Raw genomic sequence first — 27,544 nt, forward strand, 5'->3', positions numbered from 1 at the left:
TACAATAAATTGTTAAAAATAGCATACATAAAACCCTCTGCAGAGTCACTTCAGGAAGCCCCTGCGCCTATGCCACATACCATATAAAAAGCGCAAGACAGCAAAAACAAAAGGGGGATTGGTCTCATATTTTAATAGCCTATAGGCATCTTGACAGTGCCTGAACCCTAAGTTTCTGCATATTGGGTCTAGCCATCGTTTGCGTGGTAAGTGGTATGCGGGGCAAACAAAAAATACATGGGTGTCAGACTCTACCCTATATTTACACACCGGGCATTCTTCCTTATTTTCTATGTCTCATTTACTGGAAAGGGCCATCAATGGAAGAGTCCCCATTCTAAATTGCATGTAGAGTTTCCTAGCCGGGGGGGGGGGGGGGAGTAGATCACATCCGTGCAGTGTTCTTTTCTGTATTCAGCCTTTACTTGAAGAAACTCTAGTGTCAGTTGACCACCGGTGGCCCTTTCTTGGAGGGTTATTAGGTTGTGATGACTATAATGCCGCACTAGATCTAGCCTGGATATTAGTGGGCACCCTGACTCAGGCGTTTCCAGAGGTCCTGCCTGCCTAGCTTAGCACAGAGATCCCTTACGTGGATAAGCCGCAGTATTTTCTTATTAGTTAGATTAGATTGGACCTCCCTAAGCTCGGCTCTGTAGCAGGACAACTCTGGCATCGCCCATAGCCTGTGCCAGAATGTAATAAGCCTCAGGGCGATCTCTTCGTCAATGGGTTCGAAACCCAAATCCATGCGGAGGGGGACTAAGGGGGTGCTACGAGGGAGGTCTATTAATTGCCTCATGAAATTGTGTTCTATTTTCATGAGGTTAGAGGGCCTACAGTGCCCCCACAGTCCAGCCCCATATAGGGTGGCTCCCCTAGCCTGGAGTTATATATTTCAATAACAGGGGCAGCTGGCTTGAACGTGGAGGTTCTATGCATTTTCATAATCCCCCCACCGTCTATGTTAACTTGAGACTTGCCTTGGCCAATTGGGTTTCCCACTCAAGATGTTCTGATAATATAATACCCAGGTACTCGAATGTCCTCACTCTCTCCAGAGGTGTGCCCTCTAGGGAGGGATTTGGGCGGGTGGTTTTGGGGGGATTGAAGACCATGAATTTGGTCTTGGTTAAATTGATCTCCAAGCCCCTCAAATTGCAAAATTCTGCAAAACCATCCAGGGTCCAGGGTATGCCCGTTGATGTTTTGGACAACAACAAGGTGTCGCCTGCGAACATCAATGCAGGAACCCTCCTCGAGACTAACCTTGGTGCATCGCTGTCTTTTACACTATTTAGATGTTCAATAAGCCCATTTAGGTAAAGACAAAATAGGAATATATGTAGGTGTAGAGCCAAGGATTCCCATAGGAGGAAGACAACCCCATTACCTGGTTTGAGAGAATAAAGGACCCCGTCTTGATCTTGAGATGGACACCCCACAAGGGATGTCAGACCACTGCATGCTGGAGTGCCTGCATGCAGGAACCTCAGCGTCTCGCATCAGTGTGTCAGCATGGAAGTCTTTCTCCTCTGCCGGCCCCAGCAAATAAATGGTGTTTATATACCCAAAAAGGTACCCTCATGGGTTCTACCTTGCTTTGTCATGTTGTCCAGGGATGACGAAAGGGATGACCCTTATACATAGTTATTATGCAGAAGATGGTAATCCTGCTGTGATTCTGAGAATCCTCATGCATAATAAATTAGGCTAGTTTTCTGGGAAAACCAGGCAACATTTTATGCAGCACCTAACTAGGTATAGGGTCAATACAAAAAACCCATTATGTAGTACAATGGCAGGGAAAATGTAGGTGAAAGGTTAGGTGACTACTCAGGCCCATATCGGGGTACATTACAAAACATAACAGTATAAGTATTATATTATACTGTGTGAATTGATCAATATATTCATAAATGAGCTATGTATAAATAAATGCAATTAAATGCCTAACTGAAATTTACTCATTGAGAGGTATTTTCTACTTTCCCTAAAGTAATACTATTGCCGTGGTAGTCAAGGGCTACACTAGCCCCATAGAGACAGGTTTATTTTTTAGTTATTGGACTGCCCAGGACCCTGGGTTACTGGTTAGCCCTTTTTTATATTTAATTATAACCAAGTACACTACTGACAGCAGGCTTGCCATTTCACACTGCAGAAGCAGTGCAAACTGCTCAAACTAGACTTTGCCCTCACCATGTTTGACAAAGTCAATGCATGTTCTTTGATATATGCCAGTTATCACTAAGGAAGGCATCCTAAAACCCAGGAGGCAGGGTGCAGTATATTTAAGGTGTGGACTTGGGAGTACAAACGTATATGTCCCTATAGTTACCTTAACCATCAAAGGACACTGTAAGTGATAGACATCCATAGGAGAACTTGAGTTGGCACCTGGGCAAACTCCAGGTTGGCAGCTCCATTATTTTACCACCTAAATATGTCATGGTTTGTATCAAACAACATGCCTTCTCACATAGATGTCATGCCAGGAGTGACGATTCATGCACCCAGGTGGCTACCTAAGAGGATGCACACCTGGTTGCTCCAGCTTTCCTTTACTCTGGCTGACAGCCCACGCTTGCTGCTACCAAAACAGGATTCAGCCCTCCTGCCAAGCAGTTGATCTCTCTCACGACTTAGGCGCAAAGGCCTTGTCAGGAAGGAGGTCCAACCTCCTCTCTCCCAGGAAGTCTAGTGAATTTGCACATCAAGGTGGTGATCTTCAAAGACTGCCCTGCATCTGATATGCATCTAGACTGTCTCCCAGAGGAGTAAACAGCACTCCTCCTGCCCCATGCACATTTTCACCCATGACAGGTGGGCAAATTAGATAGTCCAGTGGCGTTACCCTCTCCCCCACCCCAGAAGGCTAGCCACACGCTAAGGTGAGCTACCGGGCTGTACAAAAAAAGGAAGACTTCTATTATTTTTAAAAATTGTAGAAATAGTGGGTTCTGGGTAGAAAAGGTGGCTACACGCGTCAATGAGACGGGTTGCTTGTTTCTTGCACCGAATAGTGCTCTTATGTTCTGCAATCCGTTGCGTGTTGTCATACCAACATATTGTTTGGAGCAGGGGCATGTATTAAATATTGTATTAAATAAATCACCCGCTCACTGTTGCAATTGGTATGCTTGATCTCCCTCCAAGGTCTAGAATTAGCAATGTCAACCTCTGTGGTGTGTTTTGTGGGCACGCAGATGAAACACACCAGAGAGGTTGCAGAACATAAGAGCACTATTCGGTGCAAGAAACAAGCAACCCGGCTGACCAGACACTTCCTTGAACTTAGACACAGACCTGAAGAGATGTTGTGGACTATCTTGGAACAGCCATGTATACCTGCACACATTAGTGATGTTGCTGCATTCCTCTTTAGGAAAGAACAACATTGGGTATTTAAGCTACGGAGTGATACAGATGGGCTCAATGATGAGATCCCATGGACATTGATTTGATTTCCATCTTACCTTTTTCACATAAATAATAAGCTTCTACTGTTCTATTAATCACAGCCCCTTTTTGTAGTTCGGCCTAGGCGCTGTCTCGTACGTCCCTGTTAATTTTGGCCGCTGCATAATCATACTGTACTGAGTTTTTCAGAACCCTTTAGATCTTTGGCTGTACAACTATCCACTAACCCTATCAGAGTTTAGGTTTCTTGATATGGCTCTGTTGCCTGGGGGATTTACTATGACCCCTCAATCCAGGGCAGGAATTAGGGTTCTCTGTTATACTCGTATAATTATATGCGCCTTTTTTTCATATTTTGATTTTGCCTCCCCGGGCTGCAGGGCATAGTTGATGTCCATTAGATCTCACGTAGGAGCTAAAATCAGTAGGCTACTATTGATTGTGCCTGTAGGGTATGACGCAGCAAATCTTGGTCTTTATACCTATGCCGGCCATATAAATTCCGCTTATTATTTTTGTGCTCCGTTGATTCCCGGGGTAATAGTAAATAAATATTTTTAAAACTAAAACTCCATCTAAGCTAACTTCATTTTGTAGTTTTTTCAAATTTTGGTTTCAATGGGCATCGAGGGTATGTGACGTTCCATTGCGCGCAATATCAAGGCTCGCCCGCTCAGCAAGCAGATTTTTGTAGAACATCGAGAGTACGTGACGCACCATTGCCATCGGCTCCATAGCGAGTCGCACAACCCAAGGCTCCGCAGCTTTGAACTACAACTACCGCTCAGCAAACAGTATTTTGTTGTCCTTTTGAACTACGCAGCATTGGACGTCGAGAGTACGTGAGGCTCCACTGCCGCCGTCTCTATTGCGCGTCACACAACCCCAGGCACTGCAGCTGCAGTGAATTTCCCCCATCTTATCAGGGATATTAAAACCAATACCCCAGATGGGACGTCACCGCCGGTGACTCTCAGGTTCCAGCCCGGGGTAGCGACAGACTAGGTAAGAGGTGTTCTCGGCTCCATGCTTTTGACTGCCGTTAGGCTAGCCCGAGATTTGCCTGACTTTTTGCCTACAATTAGATCGGTTTGCCTGTTTGGGTGAAACCAACTTAGTTTGTCCATAAAAAACGCCGTGATTTGAGATGGCTGAAACATGTCGACCATAACATTAGTGTGCTCACGCATCTATTGAGGGTGCCTACTGCACGTTTTTACCCTTTGACACCATAGGATATCGAATAAACATAATTTTCCCCAGGTAATCAATTTTAATTCACTTATCCCTGCACTGCACTATACAGTCACTTTACTGTGCCATGCTTCATCACTCTCAGTTCTAACTTTGGATTCTATTTCCACACATCCATGAGCTCCTCCTCTATTACAGCAAAGAGGTTTTGCTCGTTGGCTGCACCAGTATGCGGCCGACAAGAGATACCCAAATGATGAAGCACATCACTTTGGTGACTGATGTGAATCTATCTTTCTAAATTGTGATCTTTTGAATTTGTGACCACCTCCTGTTTTGATGCAATTCTCTTTGCAGGTCTAAACTTTAAAAAAATATTTTCCTTACCGAGACCCGCGGAATTGTTGTTGTTGCTATATTCGAATAGGGGATTTATCCGCGCAGGTCTTTAAATATCCCTTTGACCCTCTTCTCTCTATCCGGTTTTGTATTCTTTTTTTACCACTTGGGACCACCCATTTCCAGATCGACTAGTGCATTGTGGGACCTGTAGGCCTGCCTTCCACAAAGTAACAGTCAGCTATCGCGTTCCCCAGGACCACTTGATTACAAAGTAACTTTATGCTGCAGATCCCTTTGAGTACCAAGCCAGTCAGGATAACTCTACACCTGGGCTCCATGGGCCAGATAAAATTGAACTCACTGTCATGACTTGGTCCTGGGACCCGCATCACCTTTACCCAGCAAGGGTACCAAGAACGATGATGGATTCAACCCAGATCTCTGACTGGCAGTGAGTGTCTGAAAAGTTTCAGCGATCTGCGATCATCTACTTGTGTTTGCTTGGTTCACCGTAGGTTGACAGGGTATGTCCAGATGTGAGTCCCTTGCTCACCTTGCCACTGGATTCAAGCTAGCCTGGCTGATGAGGGGTATTACCCCGAAACCGGTCCCAGGATGCTTGTGTCTGCTTCAGGGAAGATCTGGCTTAGCATTGTGGCCTGGATTGTGCCAAGACTGTGCAAATCAGTCTTGGCACAGGACCAAGACTGATTTGCATATAGCTGGGTCTCAACTGAGGTGGCGAAGTGAGCTAAAGAACGAGGATGGATTCAATCCAGATTTGTGACTGGGTGTGAGTGTTTCAGCACTCCGTCCATCATCGCCTTGTTTTTACCATGCAACTCAACCTGCAAGTGACCGAATGTCACAAGTAGTTTTTCCCATTGACCTCAATGATAAAGTTTCACTGTATCATTCTGCACTGATTTTATATTGCTTTAAAAATCGATAAATACGGCTATTCCGTATGATTAGGTGTCAAAATTAAGATAAAAATCTGCTTTATTTACATAATTGGTGTTCGATTTCTTTTGAGCTGTGTTAATTACTTATCAACCATGTTGGTACTAGGAAATGCTTAACAGTTATTCCTCTAGTAAAACCTGACTGCTCTTTGTCACACTACCAGGATTGAGCTAAGGGTTTATTAGTGTGAATCCAAGGACCAATTTCGAGTTGGTTGTGATAGTATTGCATGGTAAAGCCTAATCAGCATCACCAAATAATACTCCACCCTCCTACACCACATTTTGGATTGTGACTGTCTTAGTAACTTTTACACCACTTTCAAGGGTCCAGGACAGGACAGGCACCACTTGGAGGGTTTAGGCTGTCTCAGGCTAGGTGCCTTTTTGTTCCTGAGACTCTGATTTGGAAGCTAGTCAACTGGCCCTTGAAGTCACTCTGTTAGTCCTGGGTTCAAGGCATGGAACAACGCTTAAGCAGCAATGCAGGCTCATGTGAGGTTCAAGACGGGCTTCAGGCAGCAGAGCAGTCCATGCAGGTGTAGAAAAGCAGTCGTCTGTAATACATAAGAGGCCACAGCAGCAGGCAGTCCTCTGAGAGTCCTTCCACAGGTCTAGAAATTGAACTGAAGAGTGGGTATCAGGATTGTATTTTTATACCCGGTGCCTTCTTTAAAGTAGGAGCATTTTCTAGAGAACAGCCTTTGAAATACTTGGAGTGTCCTGCCTTCCCTGTCCTTGCTCCAGCTTGGCTGCCTGAACAATGAAGTGGAGTGAAGTCCTCTGTGTGAATGCAGGGCATAGCCTATTGATTTGCAAGTGGGGCTGTACACAGCACTGCCCCCCATCCTGCCAATGATGGCCCACCCAAGCACACCTAATCTCTCGATTGTGTGGATGTCTGGGAGAAATAAACAAAGTCCAGCTACACCCAGTCATGTGACCCAGAGACAGGCTGCAGGCAGAAAATAGCTAAGACAGGAAAATAGCAACTTTCTAAAAGTGATATGTTCAAACTTGTAACTTAAAATCTGACGACCATTAAAGATGATTTTAAATTTCAATTTCTTAGATACCAAACATGAATTTTCTACATGCTCCGAATTATTATATAGTACTTATTAAATGTAATAAGGCAACCCTATGTTATCCTATATGAGAGGTAGGCCTCACAGTAGTGAAAAACAAATTTACAAGTTTTTTACTAAACTTGTAAAACGTAAAAGTACATGTCCAACCTTATGATTACAATACACCCTGTCCTAGGGGTGACTTATATGTAACAAAAGGAGAGTTTAAGGCTTGGCTAGTGGGTTATTTCACCAAGTTCAATTGGCAGTTTAAAGCTGCATCTAGGTAGATATTGGAGACCTGGGGCACATATTAAGGGGCTACTTAAGATGGTGGCACACTGAGGGCCTCATTTACTAGTCCATTGTGCTGCCGTAGAACATTTAAAAAAAAAAAGAAAAACTACACAGGGTCGTGGCTCTGACCCAGCAAGGCTAAGCCTAATCTATCAAAAGAACAACACAACTGCCAGTGCTGGACGTCACTTATAAGTATTTATGCCGACCTTTATGAAAAAAGCATACCGGTCCGTTTTTTTACTTACGCCACTAGTTTATTGGTTCATTTTTTCACTAGTGGAGCATTATTTTTTTCATAAACAAATCAACAGCTTTTTTGTGCATGTCAAATCAAATCAAATTTCAAAAGCTTTAATCGTCAGCATGTCATAAAAGCAATTTACATCCTATCACTACACAATAAATACTAAACCTAAAATTCATATATATTTAAAACACACATTAAACACTTTATGCTGTCACTTCCAGTACACAATATAAAATATTCCATCAAGAATTATTATAAAAATTGATCATACATAAAAACCATGGTGACAATAATTCATTAAGCTGCATCAGATAGTTGTAAAGTGTGGGTGCGAATAGTCCAGGCCCATCCTAAAAATTTTGCAACAGCGATTGCAAAGTAGGGTGTACAATCTGTTTCCAGTATTCTAAGTGCCTCTATGTGCCTGCGTGTTCCTAAATTAAGACACACTGGTTTTATCCATTTACGACGTGGGCAGTCATAAAGAGGGCAAACAAACAGTAAGTGAGAAACATTCTCAGTTAGATCTTTGCAATAATGGCATTTCTCATCCCGGTTCGCAGACCAGTTTTGTGTAAATGCGTTTAGAGGAAGAGTTCCAAATCTAAATTGAAAATACAGTTTTCTGTCGAGCGGCTTTTCGATAATGTCCCAGTAGGGTTCACAAGATGGTACTGTTTTGATATCAAGAAAACGACGGGTTAATTTGGAGTTGGATCCAGTACAAAAAGCAGATGACCGAACCATGTCCCAATACATTTTCTTCAAAATAGTCTTTGATGGAAAACATGATGCATTGGTATTAGCCCATAGGTGGTCTAGATCCAGCTTAGATAATAGACCCCGTATTTCTTTAAGCCACAAGATGGTATGAAAGCGGTCAGCATTGATGATATCCACTAGTGCGGCAGCATAGTGAGCTAGTTCCGGGGTTGTCATTATCCATCTCCAATATAACAGAGGGCGTAGGCGAGCTAAGTCCTCTATACTTTTCCTGCCAAGATCAAGCAACAGAGGAACAGTGGGAGTACTTTGTGGTGCCCCAACTAGGCGCCGCAAGAACCTATTCTCTGCCAGTGACAGGTCCTTCAAATGAGAGAATCCCCATAATTCCGATCCGTACAGTGAGGCGCTTATCACCTTTATGTTATAAATTTCTAAAGCAGGGGTGATTGGTTTAGTCAGTGAGGCTCTATGTTTAAGCGCTACTACACCCGCTAACTGATGGAATTTTAAAACTGCCATGTCGATATGATTTTTCCATCTCATATTACCCTGAAGGGATATTTCTAGATATGTAAAGGCCTCTACCTGCTCTAATGGGGTACCATTAAAAGTAATTGAGCCTTTGGATGTCTTCCGTTGGTTCATACACATAAACTTGGTCTTAGAAGTATTCAACTCTAGACCACGGTTCTGACAAAACTCACCAAATGCATTAACTGCCTTCTGAAGCCCACTAGGAGTTCGTGATACTATCAGTGTGTCGTCCGCAAACATGAGGACTGGCACACGACCCCCTGCTAGTACTGGTGCATCGGTGGGGGACCTTCTTAGGTAGTCCACAATACCATTGATGTATATGGAAAACAATGTGGGGGCCAAGACACACCCCTGCCTAACCCCACGTTCCACAGGGAAAGGATCAGTCACCTGATTCTAGCATAGTTGTTTTCATGCAAGCGGACAAGCAGTGTTAGCAGTTCTGGACTTATACCAGCTTCAGCAAGCACACTCCAGAGTTTTGGCCGTGGAACTAAATCAAAAGCTGATTTTAAGTCAACAAATACAGCATAAAGAGGGCCATTGATCAAGGTCACATTCCTCCAATAGAGGGCTATAAAGTAGAAAACCTGGTCAATTGAGCTTGTCAGGGGGCGAAAACCAGCTTTATATGGAGACAAAATATCTTTTTCAACTATCCAAGATTGGAGCTTGTTCTGCACTAAGAACCCTTGAAGCCTAGTAAAAAAAATTGTGTGAGCCTCTGCCATAATTTCAGAGAAATTTGGTTTGTTACTATGTAATTTCAGATTGTTTACTTCCTCGGCCACTACTCTCTTAAGATCCTCAATCTTCTCAGGATCTTCTACCAATCTACCCCATTTTACATGGCGCTGATTGTTTGAGGAAACTATATCTAAGGTCACCTTGTCACCCCCAAGACTTGATTCTCTCAACCCTAAAATAATTTGGAAATCCATGCAAAGAGGATTGTGATCACTTTCAATTCTACTTTTTACAATCATATCTTGCAGCCTATGCCAATCCCTGATATCCACCAGGAAGTAGTCTATTCGGCTAGTTAACCTTCCATTATCAAAGGTGTTACTCCCCTGACGATCTGATGAGGTACGCCCATTTGCTGCTCTAAGTCCCCTTGCTAGACATAGACTCTTAATTTGGATGGCCACAGCAGACCATCTCTTGACCACAGCCAGTTCAAGCTGGGGAACTCCCCATTTGCTATCCTCTTCTGAGGCCAAAATCTGGTCCTCTTGTCCTAGAGGTTCAAAAGTGGTGTTAATGTCACCCCCTACTATGATAGATAGCTGAGTTGACAACAACTCAAGCTCTTGGTCAAGGACAGATATTACTTCAGATGTATTCCCCCCCCCCAAACCCCCTGGCATAAATGTTGAAAATAGCCACCCCTTGGCCATTAGCCCACGTAATGTTGACTGGCAATATGTCGCTTGATGGAAGGGTCCTTTGATGGATTTTACAATGTAATGATTGGCGTACCCATATTGTCAAGCCTCCAGATGGGCGCCCTTTAGTATTTTTTATAGCTGGGATATAGAAGTTAAGAAACCCAAGCCGATAGACTGGACTCAATGACCATGTTTCCTGAAACAAGATAATATCATGTTGGTCTATAAAGTTGCTCCATTCTGGGGAAGTCAGTTTATTAGCTATTCCGGCGAGATTCCAAGAAAGGAAAATCAGCCTTGTCTTATCTGTAGCATGCCCTGTAGGTGTCAGCCTGTCTTGTCTTGCAGACACCAAAACATCTTCGGGGTCTAGATTAACAGGGGGGTGGTCTAATGGTTCGAGAGAAGAGACTATGAGCCCAAGACCAATATTTCTCTCCGAGTTGCTCACAGTCAGCTGTACAGGGACTTCCCTATCTAGCCCTCTTTCATTTGAATTAGGTAGTCCCCTCCTTCTTACTAGGGGCGCAATAGACACACTGCCCTTATCAGCGGTAGTACAGAAACTGTCAAGCGCTATTGAATCATTACATTCGGTGCTTTCACCCCAACCAAGTCAATCACATTCATTAAGATTGGATAGTGCTGAGAACCTATTTTCAAGACTCAGACCCCAGTCACTAATTTGGCCACCCCTAACCCTTCCCTTTGACACCAAATTCCACTTAGTCCTCAATATACTTGGATTCAGAACATTTCCTCTTCTAGAATAAAAGAATTCAAGAGTTAGTGGGATTATGTCTGCAGTTCTACGTTGAGGGGGGAATAAATTTGGCAGGATATTGGGGAGTACATCAGGCCCTGAGAAATTCAACACTACACAGTCACCCCCAAATCTTTTAGGGCTGTTCCCTATCCAATCAACTCTTCTTGCCATGACTAATTCCCCCGCTAGCTGCTGCTTACCCCATGGGGATATTGCCATGTTGTTAGATAGCCAATGTAATGCTTTACTTAGCAAAGACTGTGTAGATTCCATCTGGCCGGCTTCAAGGGTGGTACATTAGCCAAGACCAAAACAAGGGGGGAGGCCTCTACGATGAGCTCTACTGGGCCTTTCTCTGGACACGATGCAGTTTGTCCCGCTAGCCTTGCTGAGGGACCGTCTTCAGATAGTGCATGGTCCCCTACCTCTTGATGATGAATACGGGGAGGGTTAAGTACTGTTGTCTCTCCACCCCCCACCGTGGGCCCTACAGGTGCTCTTTTTTGCTCGACTCTACATGCCACTTGATTCGGTATATCTCCCACCTCCTCTATGGTTTTCTTTAGGAGCCCCCCTAGTCTGTGAACCTCTTCTGTTAATTGATCGATTTTTGCTACCAATGGTTTGATGATGCCCTTCATCTTTGAGTCAAACATGCTCACTAATTTCTTGAGCTGGACATCATCCAAGACATCATCCAAGAATGTACTCCCCCCGTTCTCCCCCCTTCCTTCGTCTATATCACATTTTTTGGACGGAGAGGCTGGTCTTTTTCTGCTCGAACGTAGCCCACCGCGTTTTAGTTGTCCCTTATTACACCCTCTGGTGACTCTATGTGCAGGCACGGGCACGGGGGGCGGGGATTTTTCCTCTGCTGTATCTGGGTCATCCTCAGCTACCTTTTCGGACACAGCAGTTGCCGATATATTCTGTATAAGAATGTCATTATTGGTCTGGTCAAACACAGAAGCATCATTACTAGCATCCGGCACCAATTAATCTACTTGAATAGGTTCAGACACGGTGGTAATAGGGGAGTGGCTCAGGCCCAATGAAGACCTTCTCTCACTATTGATTTTTGCAACAACCTGTACTAGGTAATTGTCCATGGTGTTATTAGGTACAGTGGGAGTCTTTTGTTTAGACATGACAGCCTATACTAATATGTTAGTGCGCTTGCAACTTAATGATTTAGTGCTCAGGAATAAATTAGGGTCCCAAATTAAACATAAAGCTCAATTTATCCACAATGATGCAACAGTTTTCAAAATCTAACAGGGTGGAAAGTAGTGCGACTCACGATGTTTTTCGGGCAGAGGTCTTGGCCCGGTCCAGTCGCGTCCTGTCTCGGACTGTCTAAGACTGTCTGCCCTTTGTCCGGGCTTAGTCCGGCGTCCCGCTCGCGTCCCACGACGTGGGCAGTGCAGGGCTTTATGCCCCCTCCTCGGGGCGGGAGATGCCGGTGGCGGCTCCTGCCGCTAAGCACCTCGGGAACTGTAGTCCCCCGCACTGCGGTCGCAGATGGCTGGAGCGACGGCGGGGGGACTACACCAGTGGGGGGTTAGCTGTCGGCGCTGCGGTTGATGCCCCTGGAACCACCACTGTGCTGCTTTTCCCGGTGAGAAAGAAAGACCATTACATTACATAGAAGTCTCAATTAACAATACAATTTACAAATTTACAACACATCCAACTCGCACACTGGCCAAAACATTCATCCTTCCCTAGTAGTTCCACTTCTAAACTGTCTTTTCTGACCAAATTAAATCTTTGGATCTAAAATCAGCTATATGGACAGAGAATTCACTATTGACAATAGGCCCAAAGTGTATAGTTTGGTATGTTAGGGGAGAATGAATGTTTTGGCCAGTGTGCGAGTTGGATGTGTTATAAATTTGTAAATTGTATTGTTTATTGGGACTTCTATGTAATGTAATGTTTTATATTTGTACATGCACAAAAAGCTGTTGATTTGTTTATGAAAAAAATAATGCTCCACTAGTGAAAAAATGAACCAATAAACTAGTGACGTAAGTAAAAAAACGGACCGGTATGCTTTTTTCATAAAGGTCGGCATAAATACTTATAAGTGACGTCCAGTACTGGCAGTTGTGTTGTTCTTTTAGTAGAACATTTTTAGACGCACTGGCGGCACAGTGTGCATGCCCATGTTTTCAGTGCCATGCAAAGATACCCTGTGTGACTTTTCATGCCTTGTAAGTATGAGCCCCTTTCATGTATCAATCTGCATGAAAGTGGCGTTCCATGGGTGTTGTTATGGGGGTTTCCAAGCATTATTGGTGGAGGCATAGGAGTGGTGCAACAAGGAGAAATAGTTTGTTTATCCTCGTTTTTTGCTCTTTGTATGTGTGCTGCATTTTGCAGCTCACATAGAAGGAGAAAAACACAATTAATGATGATTTTAGTGCAGGAAGGTGTCCCTTCTAGACAACAACAATCATCTCTGCAATGCACCATGGCACGAGGGTGTCTGCTTTGCTGATGCACTGCTGTTTGTGCGCCAGGAAGAATGACAGGAATGCGATGTATCTTGTGGCTACAGCGCATTCCTGCCCTTTTATTTTGAATCACTGCAGCACAGCACAAATGCTTTCTGCACTGCTGTGCATCAAAATATAGTAAATTAGGCCATAAGTTCTGTAGCCCCACTAGTAGCATATAAATTACAGGCCATGGGGTACCAATTTACTAGGGACTTATACCTAAATTAAGTATGCCAATGAGATGTAAGTCAATTTTACCATCTTATAGGCAGTGAGAAAAAGCACCTAAGCACTGGTCAGCAGTGGCAACACGCACAGTCCTAAGGCCAGCAAAAATGAATTTGGAAAAATAAAAGCGGTGAAGGCAAAACGTTTAGGATGTGAACCTGCAGAGAGGGCCAAGTCCAACACTGACCAACCTTCACATATTTTAGATGTTCTTTAAATAACTGTAACCATCTATTCAATTATAAGGGCATTTGAACAGTGGTGCCCAAGCTTGACTTATTGTGGCCATTCTTGATATAATTGTGACTAGCCTTAGTACAATGGTGGTGAAAATTCTTGGTATTTGTTGATTGAGATGATACTAAACAAGCACAAATAGCAGAATCTGGCTGTGTTGACAGTGGAACACTCTAGGTCTTTCTGAAAATGACTAGCTGATGTTTGGAGACCAACAATGTATGAAGCAAAGATTCAAATCTGGCATTTTGGAGCAAAATATGTTTTCAGGGAAAGGACAAGTTTCTGTTTGTTCAAGCTTATTTATAAAAACTATTTTTTGTATTTGATGGAGAAATATCTGGATAATGTGGATACATTGCAGAAATAAATGTAAGTATGTCATAGTGCTGTTTTCGGTTCCTTGGTACCAGAACATTCCAGTTGATAAAACTCTCTTTGATATTATCACTATTACCTTTTGTGCCTGAGCACGTCACACAGGTATAACTTGTCTTCTCTCTTGTTTTATCCTGTAAGCAGCATATCATTGAACAACAGCACTGCTGAAAGAGTATGTAGGATTCGTCTCAAACTACTGTGGTCTGTGGTTGTGAGATTTGTTTAATGCTTAATTTGCCTACCTTGCAATCGCAATTAGATTCTCAGACAAAAAAATCTGACTGTGAATCTATTTGGAAGGGCACGATGGAAATATGATGAACAAAACGTGTTTAATCTTTTTTTTTAAGTTAGTCTTAGTGACATTTATTGGTGTAATACATAGAACATTTTAGTCAAATTTGATTTGATGATGATGATGATGAATTGACAAGAAAGGCAGAGTTGCTTCATTGTTTAAGGGCATTTATATTGCAATAGTGTGCCGACATTTAACAAAGATTTCTTTGAAAGGATGACGCTGAACACCACTGGAACGGGCATGGCTTGTCTGACACACAACTTAATCACTGTAATATTTCATAACTGCTCGATCAATATCCATGGATTTTTAAGTGCAGTTTATGGAATCAAACACCCGGTCATTTTAAAAGTCCACCAGCAACTACTGGCTTACAGTACATAGTGAGCTGGCACAGGCCTCGGCGACCCCTGAGGTCTAGAAGTTACAAGGGACAGCCTTGACCCTGCAAATACTGCCCCCAGGCGTCTAGCCTCCCAAAGGTTCAAACTGTGCCCTGGATTTGCCATTATCTGCATCTAACTAACATCAAAATTATCCTGATGGTCTGTGAATGTCATTCCAATTGGTACGTGTTTGAGGGACTAAAAAACTTTCCAGAAATAGGCTATACCTGTTCATCTAAGCAAACCTTTGTAAAGCCAGTAGGTGTGGTTCTTGTTTTTAGTGACAAGACACGCCCTTTGGCTTTGCCTGTGTTGGTCAGCAGTGGAAGAGAGCCACCAAGCATGCTGATTAGGAGCAGTGACCCAGCAATAGATTCACACCAGAACTGCTGGCTCACTCAAAGGATGCAGTTGCCTGGCAGCAGTGTCATGGCGGTGGGCCGGGAGGACGAGCTGTTGAGTATTCTCACTGTGTGAGCAGCATCCTGACAGCAGTGGAAAGGAGTCACCAGGCAAGCTCACTGCTTGAGAAGAAACCAGGCAACAGGTGACAGAAGTCATTGTATACAGGAATGAGCGCTCATCTTAGTGTCAGACTTGTATACAAGGACGGACAAAACGAAAAAAGAAAATCTGATACAGTAAAAAACCATGACCAAGTAAGCAGCTCGGTGGCAGGGAAGAGGAGTAATTGGGTGTCACCTTAAAGTCAGGCACAAACTCGAGTTCTGGCAAAGAGAATAAAAAAATCCCTGATGAAGCAAAACAAATGTTGCCTGTTTACGGCATCAAAGTATGACAAATTATTGAAAGCACTATAATACTCTGTGACACATTATTGAAAGAGAGATATTATAGAATCAAAATAATATCATATTCATTGCAGTGCAAGCACTTCACATGTGACAGAATAATACACAAACTAGCCAATAGCTCTGTAGCTGATTACTTCTTTTGACAGGAGCCAACGCCTGTTCCGTGCATAGGACTTAGAATTGGCAACAATAGGTATTTCATACATCTGTGCAATGAATTCAGGCTTGCAAACATTATCTTGAACTAGGGGCCATATGTACGAACATTTCATCTTGTGAGGACCTAATAGCAATTTTTTGCGACTGGCAAACAGGGACCAGCTCAATAAACTGTACTAATCTGTCTCAGACACATTTGCAATTCCCAAATGGGTCACAAGGGACGAGTCTCATTAATATTCATGAGGCAGGTTGCAATTTGCGACCCATTGGGAATGGGCAATAACACAGGGGTGGTGGCCTGCTGGGGACAGTAGACCACCATGTCTGTGTTTGCTTTTTAATAAAGCAACTTTAAAAAAAAAAATGCATCCCATTTCACCTAAAGGAAAACAGAATGCAAAAAAGACAAATGAAACGTTTCTGTTTCATTTTTAAAGGAGATGCAGTGGTCCGTGGGACCACTGCCTGCCTTAAAAAAATGTTGCCGACCACATTCATAAAAGGGACCTGTTTGCAAATGGGTTAACACCTTCTTGAAGTTGAAGCGACCACATTCCTGATCTCAAAACATTACTACATGCCAGTGCGATCCTTTCCTAAAAGCAGCTTACAAACCCTATTTTGTGAGTCGTTAATAGATTCCGAACTAGCAAAATAGGGTTGGTACATGCCAAAAAGCATTTTACCGCTCTCAAATGCCTTAATTGGTTCCTCTGCTTCATACATCTGGGCCTTGGTACATTTGTACTAAGGAAAATAACTGATTACTTGTGCTTAAACACATCACCAGTAATTTAATGCCAAACATTATTACTACAGTAACCACCTTTGCAATATGTTTATGAATGATGACGTACCTGCTTAAGCTCATACTCTGATGAAAATCTTTTTGTCACCCCAGTAATCATATCAGAAAATGAAAACAGGCTTCCACCGAATCTGAAAAAATAGTATACCAGACTTTAGATGATCCACAAAATTTGTGAGGTCAGCATTACTTCTAGTGACTGTAAAAGAAAGACTAGTCAGTGGCAGTAATGACTCTGAAAACATTCAACACTATTTCACCTTTAGCCGTTCTATAATGTTTTCATATTTCTAACTTGGGGACATACGTATCATGCATTTTTGTGGTCTCAAATTCCCCAATTGGCAGTGTGCGACTGCAAAATGCATTTTGACATGTATAAATTCCAATTTGCGGTTTGGTAACATGTTACAGAATCGTATGTGGAATTGCGAATACATCTGGATGCGGTATTAGAAAGGGGCATGGACAGGGTGTCCCTTCATATTACCGAATCGCAGCAGTATGTAGGAATGTTTTGCGACCACATTTCAAGTAGGTGGTCCCCTTCTCCTTTGTGACTGGTAGCGAAAAATGAAAAGACTACTTCTCATTTTTCTTTTATTAAACGCGTCCCGTTTTCCTTCGAGGAAAACTGGCTGCAATTTAAAGAAAAGACTGCTTTATTTAAAACCAACTCTAGCAGGCCACCATCCCTGTGATTTTGCGTGTCCTAAATTGGGACCTACCTCATGAATATTAACGAGGTAAGTCGAATTGCCATCCATTCAAATAGCGATTACCTAATTAGGATTTGCAGAGATTTGCAATGAGGTAATTGCTATGTCTGACAAGATCCATATGGCCCGAGATCACCAGTAAAACTGTGTTATTTTTTTGCAACAGAGCTGTGGAAAATCTTTACCTTTCCAAACTCATCATGTTTGTCAGTAACACTATGTTATATTTCTGGTGGCATATTTCAAGTCTGGTGTTTTATGATCTTCTTCACAAATAGCTACCTAGAAAGGTTTCAAACATCTGGAGAATTGATATTTGTTGTGAAGGAATCCAGAAGGAATCAAAATCAGAATCAAGTTTATTTGCATAGTTAATGAAAACCATTGCATACAGTAAAACCAAATCAAATACTACAAGATAAAAAAATGTAAAAATGTAAAAATATTAACGTCTCAGACCGGCTCTAAAAACCATTAAAACTTATAACGATAAGCAGTGCGTTCTAAGTTTGTTGAAAAGATCCTGTGATTAAAATGTCCTTATACGAAGAGGTTCTGTGCAGTCAAACTAGTGTTCTTAGGGGTGGCCCTCAGTGGCTTAGCATCATAGCAGATCGGCCACAACCCAGGTCTTAATCGGGGTTTAGTTCGGAATGTGTTTACGTACTGCAGGCATAGTTCCATTGCGGTTGGAAAATGAGTCCGAAAGGATGATCTTTGTTGGAACATATTCCCAGAGATACGTGGAATGAGGAGGCAAATCCTTGTTTGTCTTACGCGTTCTTAAGCAGTTTTTGTTCAGCTATCATTAAGAATTTTACTAGTCAGCAATTTAGCTGGGTATTTTCTGGATTTAGACAGGCTAACATAGCTTGCATCCTAGTGCAAATGCCTTTTAGATTAAACGTTTTTGTTAGGAGATGCCACCGTGCTTGAAGCATTTCTTTGCATAGGCAGATTAGGTGTAGTAAGTTGCCTTGTTTAGCATTGCACAGTCTACAGGTGACTTGTGCTGATTGCCTTTGCCATGGTGGAAGGTGCTGAGCACAAGGCAGAATTCCCAGTCTATGCCTCATAAAACTCATTTTTGTTGCCTTGGGGTACCCCTGATTGAAGTATGTTTGGGTACCAGATGCTTTGAATGTGTTGAGGGTCATCCATTTATGAGCTCTGTTTGACAATGTTGCCTTGTCTTCCACCAATAAGATTTGCTTAATGGTCTTCCAAACCAATTTTTTGAAGTTATGGTAGCCAATTTGGGCATCCCAGAGCCCCTTGAGTTTGGTGTGTTCCAGGGCTAACTGGAGATAGTCTCTGGCCTGGGAAGTCTCCCTTTGCTGTAAGTCATGCCACAGCAGATGGTTAAGCAGGTGAGTGGGGCGCTTTTAATCTTGAACCAGCAGATGATATATACCCCGTGCCTTGCAAGATCTTTTCGTAGGGGCCCAAACTCCAGCCTTATTTGGGCTGGGGAGGTGTAATTCGAAAGGCAGAGCATTTGTCTGTAGGCTTTCACCTGTATATTGTCCAGGTCCTTTGCATCTCTGCCCCGCATAGCTTCGCTGCCGTATGCAATTGAAGGTAGTAGTTTGGCCTGGGCTACCTTTAGTAAAGGAGTCAAAGTCGGCCCGGTCAGTTTGTGAGCAAGGTTTTTCATTGTTAGAGCCATTAACAGACCCTTTCTTCTTGCTTCCTCCATCTGGGACTTGAACAATTCTCCGTAGTCGAATGTGACTCCTAGGTACTTGTATTCGTCAGCTGACTCAATTGTTGTATCACCAAGGAATCCAGAAGGCAGGAAGACGGAAGATGGAGCTTTATCATAAACCAAGCCTGAAACAGTGGCTAGTAGTTAAGAATCCCCTACACCTAGGGAAAGAGAGACTGAACTCCTCAGGTAAAGGACAATCTGAAACAAAATGAGGTACCCTCGAAGCAGTCTAGCAATAAAACCATTATAACATAAGCTCTCCATTTGAATGAACCTGGACAAATAGTAGAACAAAGAAGGATTGGGAAAGTATTTAGATAGAAAGCAGTCTGAAGAAGAGTTCCGGAAGAAACAGAAGAGAAGGGAAGGATGAAAAATTACAATAGTCAACATCACAAAAGTTCTCCACTGTGCTTTTAACAGAGTAGCATACATAATGGTGAGAGTGGACAAAGACACTTAATGCAGTTTCAAAAACATCGAACCATACTGGAGCAAATGTACACCTCACTACAAAGTAGCAAGCATAAGGGTGAGGGCAGTGATGCTGGAACAATTTTCAGAGTGGGGATGCTGCCATCAGTGTTATATCACCGAAGACATAAGGATTGTTAAAAATCCAAGCTTCATATAAAGAACACGTGTAGCAAATGAGGCACACCCATTGAGCAGGAGAGTAGTAAGGGTGTGGTATATAGCCGGAAGTGTATTTTGGACAATACTATTGCAAATATATTATTATAGCATAGTATGGTAGCGCACTGTCATTTACAGACAGCACATTTTCCATTGAAAGGGCCACTAACGGCCTCATTTACAATAGAATGGCACATTTTGCAGTGCCGCGCTGCATCCTTTTAAAGTGCAGGAATGCACCATATTTACAAGAATACAGTGCATTCCTGTACTGACCCCTGCACCAGCACTAAAAAAGCCCCCTAGCACCAAAGCAGGCACCATTGCACCATGTTGCAGGGGTGCTTGAGTTGCCGGGATGATTGATTTTGTGCAGGAAGGGACTCCCTTATGCACAAAATCAATAAAGGGAGGTGATTTCCTCCTTCTATGTGTGTGGCAGAATGCTGCACACATTAAAGGAGGGAAAAAAGAGGCAAACTAAAGATATTTCTCTTCGCTCCGCATCCCTAATGCCACCCCTAGGGTGGCATTAGAATCTGACGCATTTCCAGGTTTACAATTCCTCGTAAAACTGGTAATGCTTCAGATTTCATGGGTTTTGCGTGGGAACACCCACACCAACACTCATGGAATGTCCCTTTCACACAGTGTTTTCTGCGTGAAAGGGGCGCATATTTACAAGGCCATGAAAAGGCACAGCAAGTGGCTTCGCGTGGTCTTGAAAATATGCTGTGGCACTGTGGACCAGCGGAGCATCAAAAAAGTGACGCTCCGGTGGTGGAAAAGTGCCACTAGGGCCTCATAAATGAGCCCCTAAATTTTCACAGACATGCCGTTTTACTGATGAAGCTATATAGCATACAAACAACAATGTGAGCAACTCGGGTTTCAGCAACTATCACTTGCACATTACTAGGTAAAATGTCTTGAATAATCTTGATCCCATTAAAAATCTTTGCTCTCATCACACTTCAGAATAACAAAAACAGTAATTCATTTGTGTTTTCGTGTGCTGGTTTATTTTGAAATATTTGGACATTCACATGTAATTACATTTATTGTGTTAGAAAACAAATGACATGCTAGCCTTCCCTTCCACACTCCTTGTAATCCAGGTAGATTGCCACATAGTTCCCTTTACTAAATCTACTCACTTTGCAATCTGAAAACGCAAAGTAGAAACCAATCTCCATGTTAAACAAATAAGCAGCAATTTTTCAAAAGACCTTGCCTTACACTTTAACTCTCACTTTGAACACACAGAAAATCTAACAAGATAAAGACAACAATTCATGGTATCTTTATTGCTAAATCACATTTTGAACTCTAGCATGGTTATTTGGAGGGTTGCTGCGGCCCGGCCACACACCTACTTCCAGCGCCTTTGGGTGTGAGTTAAGAAAGACATCTCAAGACACATAATCATGAAACCACATTGATCTACGATTTCCTTTGCTCTTCCTCTCTCCTCGCATTGCAATCCCCAGTAACATTTTTTCCTGTACCAGAGAGGTCTTTTGACTTGACCTGAGACACCAAAAGGTTGGCTCATGATTTCATCATCAGGCATCAACAACAGACCACTGTGACCATCCATCATCCATAATATGCAGGCAAGGACTACCCTTCTGACACAAAGCACCTCTTCATTGGTTCCATTTTTGCCCGTTAACCATTTCAACATATATACCAACCATCTATACTTTGAACAAGTGTCATATTTTGGAGAGGCCCAACACAATCCTGGCTTTCTCTCAGAGGGCGGGAACATGTTTAAATTTCCCGCCAAGTGGGAGCAAACCCAAAATCTGCTCCCAGCTGGCGGAAGCTTTCAACATGTTCCCACCCACTGAAAGCAGACTTTAGAGCAGGGTGCAGCATTAGAAGCTGCTCCCTGTGGGCCGGAGCAATGATGGCTCCCTCTGGATGCAGGGTGCCAGCAGGAACTGGGGGAGGCCTTGGGGCTTCCCCTATAGCCTCCAATGATACTATGGTGGGTGCCCTGGGTGGGCACCAGGGCGCCAACCTTTTACTGCTCTGGGCCCCTGGGTGATAGGGTCCTTAGGCCGTAATCAGTCTGGGGAATGAAACGGTGTGCCCTCCTCCCCTGTCAATATGATGCTCGGCCCTGAAGAATGGAGTCCCCAGGGCCAAAATCAGCCAGGAGGGGGGTACCTTAAACAGGCACTAGGGCCAAAACAAATCATAGAAGGGGAGGAGGACATGTGTGTAGCACCCTCCCCAAGCCAATGATCACCCTCAGGGACCCCAACCCCCAGGCCCATATTTTAGCAGTTTCCATGACCCCCTCCCCCAGAGATACTGCTGTTTCCTGCCTAAGAAAGCGCAGGCATAACCTGCTCACACTCTCTGGAGCAGAAAACAGAATTTTAAAACTGTAAGCAGCTGCTTCTACTCCGGACTAAAATATGGTGCTGGCTGGGGAGTCGGAGGGAACTGCGAGGGCCTTGGGACTTCCTCTGTGGTTAGCATGAAAGCAAGGAGTGTGGGTCCGCCCAATGGGAACCAGGGTACCCACCAAGAATTGAAGTGGGGGGCACCGACAATGGGTTGTGACTGCGGCCATGTGGGTCCTTGAGTTCCTCCCAGAGACTCCTGGTGCAATGATGGTTGGAGGATATAGTCCTCTTGGATGCTGAGGGTTCTTGGGGGCACAGATGCCCTACTGTTACCTCCTGTAAGTCCAACACAGCAGAATTTCTGTGAGCTGGTCAGAGGCCCTGCCCCATTTCTCCACCACTCTGCAAACTCGACTACTAGTTAAAAAACCATAGAAATTCACTTTTAATACCAAAGGTTACAGGGACGCTATAGTTAGAAAATAGATTTTTAAAAACCTTGGAAATTTACTGAAAAAAACCAAGGTTACAGGGACGTTATAGTTAGGCTCAGATTTCACTTGTATAAAACTAGTGAAATTCAGCAGTTATACTTACTTGAGCTAACTATAACTTATGCCCCCACAATGCACTGCTTATGACCTCACATATTACATCACTCATGACATGGTCAGTGACCTCACTGATGACATCTCAAATGACATCAATGATGACAACATCCACAGAACTACTCACACAGCCACTCAAACCCTTATAGAACCTCTCATACACCCACTGACACAGATACACAACCACTCACATACCCATTCACAGATGCATACGAACACTCACACACCTACTCACTCTTTCATAGAGGCACTCACACACCCACTCACTCATACAGCCACTCGCACAACCATTCATTCACCTATACAGCCACTCATATAACCACACACTTACCCATACAGCTACTAACACACCCACTTATTTAACTATACAGTTATTCACACACCCACTCACCCATAAAGCCTCTCAAGGCAGCCACTCACTCACTCATACACTCACTCACACACCCACTTACATAACCATTCAGACACCCGTACAAGCACTCACACAACCACTCATTCACCCATATAGTCACTAAACACGTATCCTTATCCACCTATAGAGCCACTCACCACTGATAAACCCACTCAATCATCAATACCGCCACTTACACAGCATGTCACTCACCCACACAGCTACTCACACACTCATGTATATACCCATACAGCCACTCACATACGCATTTGCACAAGGATACATACAGTCACACAACCACTCACACAATATATATTAGAAATAGCACTGATTAGAAGTACACCTAGTATACTATTTTAACTTTTTGAAGTTACCACCTGCATTTCACACACTCTCCAAAACAGCCACTCACACACCAACTTAATTAACCAAACACCCAATCAAACAGCCACGTACACACCGAGTCACTCACTCATGCAGTCATTCAGATACCTACTTACTCACCAATAAAGTCACTACACATGCACTTACTGACACACTCACCCACCAATACTGCCGCCCGCACAGCATGTTACTTATCTACACAGCTTCTAACACACCCACTTATACACCCATACAGCCATTCACACACAAGGATACATACAGCCACACAGCCACTCGCATAATATAGTAGTATCACTGATTAGTAGTACAATACTCCTTTAACTTTTGTGGTAACTTAATGTATATCTGTTTGACAATAAAACTCCTACAAAGTACTTAGACTTATTGGAAGATGTCATCAGTGATGTCATCATTGATGTCACTGATCATGTCATGAGTGATATAGTATGTGAGGTCATGAGCAGTACATTGAGGGGTGTTTTACAATTAACTCAAGTAGCTATAACTGTCTAATTTCACTGGTTTATATTTGTGAAATCTAAGCCTAACTATAATGTCCCTGTAACCTTTGTTTTTTCAGTGGATATATATGCACTGTAATAAACAAAAGTTAGAGGGATGTTATAGTTAGGCTCTGATTTCAGTCATACAGACCCAGTGAAATTCTACAGTAATTGTGTTTGAAACACAATTGCTGTACACCACAAAACTACATGGATGCAGAAGATAAAGCCATCAAAAGGTTTGCAAGTAGAGGATATTCCAGGAAAGTCCTCAAAGAAGCAGCTAACACGTTTCATGCAGTAGATAGGCAGAGATTATTGAGCTCTAGAGCAAATGAACAAGAAGGGGAACCAGTGACAAGATTAATTTTGAGTTTCTAAGGAGATTTGTAAAGCAACAGAAAAACACTGGGGTATTCTACAGGCTGACCCCACCATTAGTCCTACTCTTCCTGTGAGACCCAGCATTGCTCACAGAAAAGGTACCTCTTTGAAGAATCTACTATTCCACAATCATTATACCGAGGGTGGTTTGTTTCTTTCCTTGCACAAAGGTGAAGGAGTTTGAAGTCCCGGGAATTAAAGAGCGGAACAAATTATCAAGCTCATAAATTGCAATACTAACTTTGTTGTATATTGCCTTATATGCCCATGTGACAAAACATATGCAAGCAGCACAGTCCACCGGGCAAGAAAAGAACGTTGGAGCAAATGTAATAGTAGCCTGCTGAATTTTTTTTTTTTAGAGATCAGGTACCACACAAAGAAAGGAGAGGAGGCATAGTCAAATCCCTGAGATGACTTGAGTCACGATATATCATTGAAATGAGAACTCGTACTAGTGGGGCCTAAACAGCAATGAAGCTCTGTGCACATACATATGCTGAGACTATGGTAGGAACATTTACTGTAACTTTTTTTTAGATTATAACCTTTAGATATCATGATTTAGAAAGGGGTTATATAGCAAGGTTTTGATTAGCACGGTTTTGCACAGAGCACATAGTCACTTTATTGGAAAACAGGTGCACATTTCTTGCTTGAGGCTTTGGTCGGGAGTATAAAGCCATAGAAGGTGTGATAGAAGGACCAGGCTTAACTGATCTCCAAATGACCACAAAGCCCATTCAGGGAAATATAGTCAAACGAATATACATATTGGAGGTTCTACTGTACGATTTGCACTTTAGACATTTAGGGCCTCATTACGATGTTGGTGAGACCAACACCGACGGTACGTCAGTGTCGGTCCCACTGACATCTGAGGCTGTGGTCAACCGCCAGTGGAGGGACTGACCACCAGCTTCTGCCGGGCTCAAGGAGCCCGTCGGGCGGTCGGTCGGATCACATTCCCCACAATGGAGGTGGTGCTTTCTCACGCACCACCACAGTGATTATGAGCCACTTTCTGCAAAGATTTTCATGCTGGTTCTTCCAACATGAAAAGCCTGGCAGAAATGGTCTTTTGGGGCCCCTAGCTGGGCCCCTGTCCCCTATAGCCCTCTTCTGTGGACCTGGGGGGCACAAACATTCATGCATCATTTGGCAGGCACCGCGTAGATGTTACCTCAGTTTATTTTTTCTATTGTAGCTTGTGCTGCAGCTTGCAGCACCAAAAGCAATGGAAAGTACACACTTTCTGACCGCCATGAAGGTGGTCACTTCCAAATAATGGAAGTGGTACCTCCAACTCCCTGTTCGGCAGTCCTGCTTCTACTACGGGACCGGTTGGACACTCCCCCGACCAGCATCGTAATAGGGCGTGCGTTTTTTGTGATATTAATAATTAAGAAATGTATAATCTTCCTATTTTAACTGGGCAGGTGCGATAAGACTACCAGTTTCAAACCAATTTAGAGAGATAATTATCTCATATAGCCAGTCTAATGAATTGGGTTGTTTAAAGACCGTGGTTTTAATGAATTATTTATGTGAATATAAAGTTTAATAGAGAACATATATATATCTACGTGGGCAGGACTAAGTTACAGGCTTATGTTAGAGTACTCCAACACCTCAGCGCAATAACAAATATGGACAACACCTATCCGGTGGCGCGACACTTTAAGGAACGCCACGGATCTAATAACAAAGGGTTGTCCTATTACTTAATAGATGCAGTTTCCCCTAACAGGCGCGGAGGGGATAGGGAAAACAAATTGAGGAAGTTGGAAACTAGATATATTCTGTTACTCGATTCAAAACATCCGCAGGGCTTGAACCTAACTGAGGACTTGTACACTTGTCTGGAGTAAAGCATGAAATAGGAAAGGGTTAATTGATATTCCATTTGCATGTCCACGAATGTTTAAATGAGAGGTGAAACAAACTACTGCCTACCACTCAGCACTTTCTAGAAAGTTGACATTATGTAAATAGATGAATTGTGGGTCTATCTATTTACTATTTTAGTATATTTTTTGCATGGGTGATTTTAAATATTTTTAAATGTCTTTGGATGTTTTAAATATTTTTAAATGTTTTTGAACAATTTTACGATATTTTAGGTATTGTAAGTTTGCACACACAAGACATAGATGTTATCAAATGAAGTGAGATACATTGGTGTTTGAAGTAAACTCATATCTAAGTGTTGTGACAAGGCAGGACCCTCAATCCTCTGAAAGAGGAAACCCGCTATATTTGCAGTCTGTAGATTGGACAATGTTCATAGAAATACTGAGTGTCAGGTAACAAAGAAAATGAAACAATAATAAAAAAACAAAAAAACTTGGTGACAAAGAGATGAAAGTAAATAACAGTAGGGAACGATTATGGTGAGACAGATAACAGCAGTTTGCATCGGCTCATTAGGTTTGTGTAAATGGTCCTAATGATATGCAATGGACACGATTTTAAATTCACTAACACATTAGACACATTTTAGTAGTGTTCTCTATGGAAGGTGTTATACAACAAAAAATACCTCCAACTGGTAAAAGGTGCATGTATTTTACAAAAACTTCTAAAAAACGTAATAGATCACATAACAATGGTAAAGAATGAATTTTCAAGTATTTTACTGATATATATGTATCAAGTTATGAAGAATTTATATATATATGTGCATGTATATTTTATCATGTAATAGTTATGTTTAAAAGATCATCTGACAGTTGGAAATGAGCGCACATGCAGCAATGTAAATACGCGCTAAATAGTATGTCTTCTATGTCCATAGAGAATGTAACTCACGTGATTCACAAAAAATTCAGCTCTGTCACTTTAAAAATGCTTCCTCAGTCAAAATCATTTGTCGAGTGAACAAGCGGCGTTCGCGCTGCGAAACGCGTCTCTGACTTTTGGGCGAATAAATATTTGAAGCACCAATACCGGGTCCGTGTCCTGTTTGCTGGCTTTGCGTGAATGAAGACGTGGCGGCCAATCTGACAGGATTCTCTGATATATATATATATATATATATTTAAAAAAAAAATATATATATA

At 42.7% G+C, this 27,544-nt stretch overlaps 1 protein-coding gene across 1 annotated transcript in view; it reads right to left on the reverse strand.

Moving 5' to 3' along the window:
- Nucleotides 1-27,544, reverse strand: part of LOC144824116 (aminopeptidase N-like) — an 880,577-nt gene that overhangs the window by 112,904 nt on the left and 740,129 nt on the right. The window contains exon 20 of the mRNA XM_078683228.1: nucleotides 16,833-16,914. Within this exon, the coding sequence (XP_078539354.1) occupies nucleotides 16,833-16,914 (82 nt within the window). The remainder of the gene's footprint in view (nucleotides 1-16,832; nucleotides 16,915-27,544) is intronic.

Source organism: Lissotriton helveticus, chromosome 3_1 (assembly GCF_964261635.1).
Source record: "Lissotriton helveticus chromosome 3_1, aLisHel1.1, whole genome shotgun sequence".
Taxonomy (NCBI): domain Eukaryota; kingdom Metazoa; phylum Chordata; class Amphibia; order Caudata; family Salamandridae; genus Lissotriton; species Lissotriton helveticus.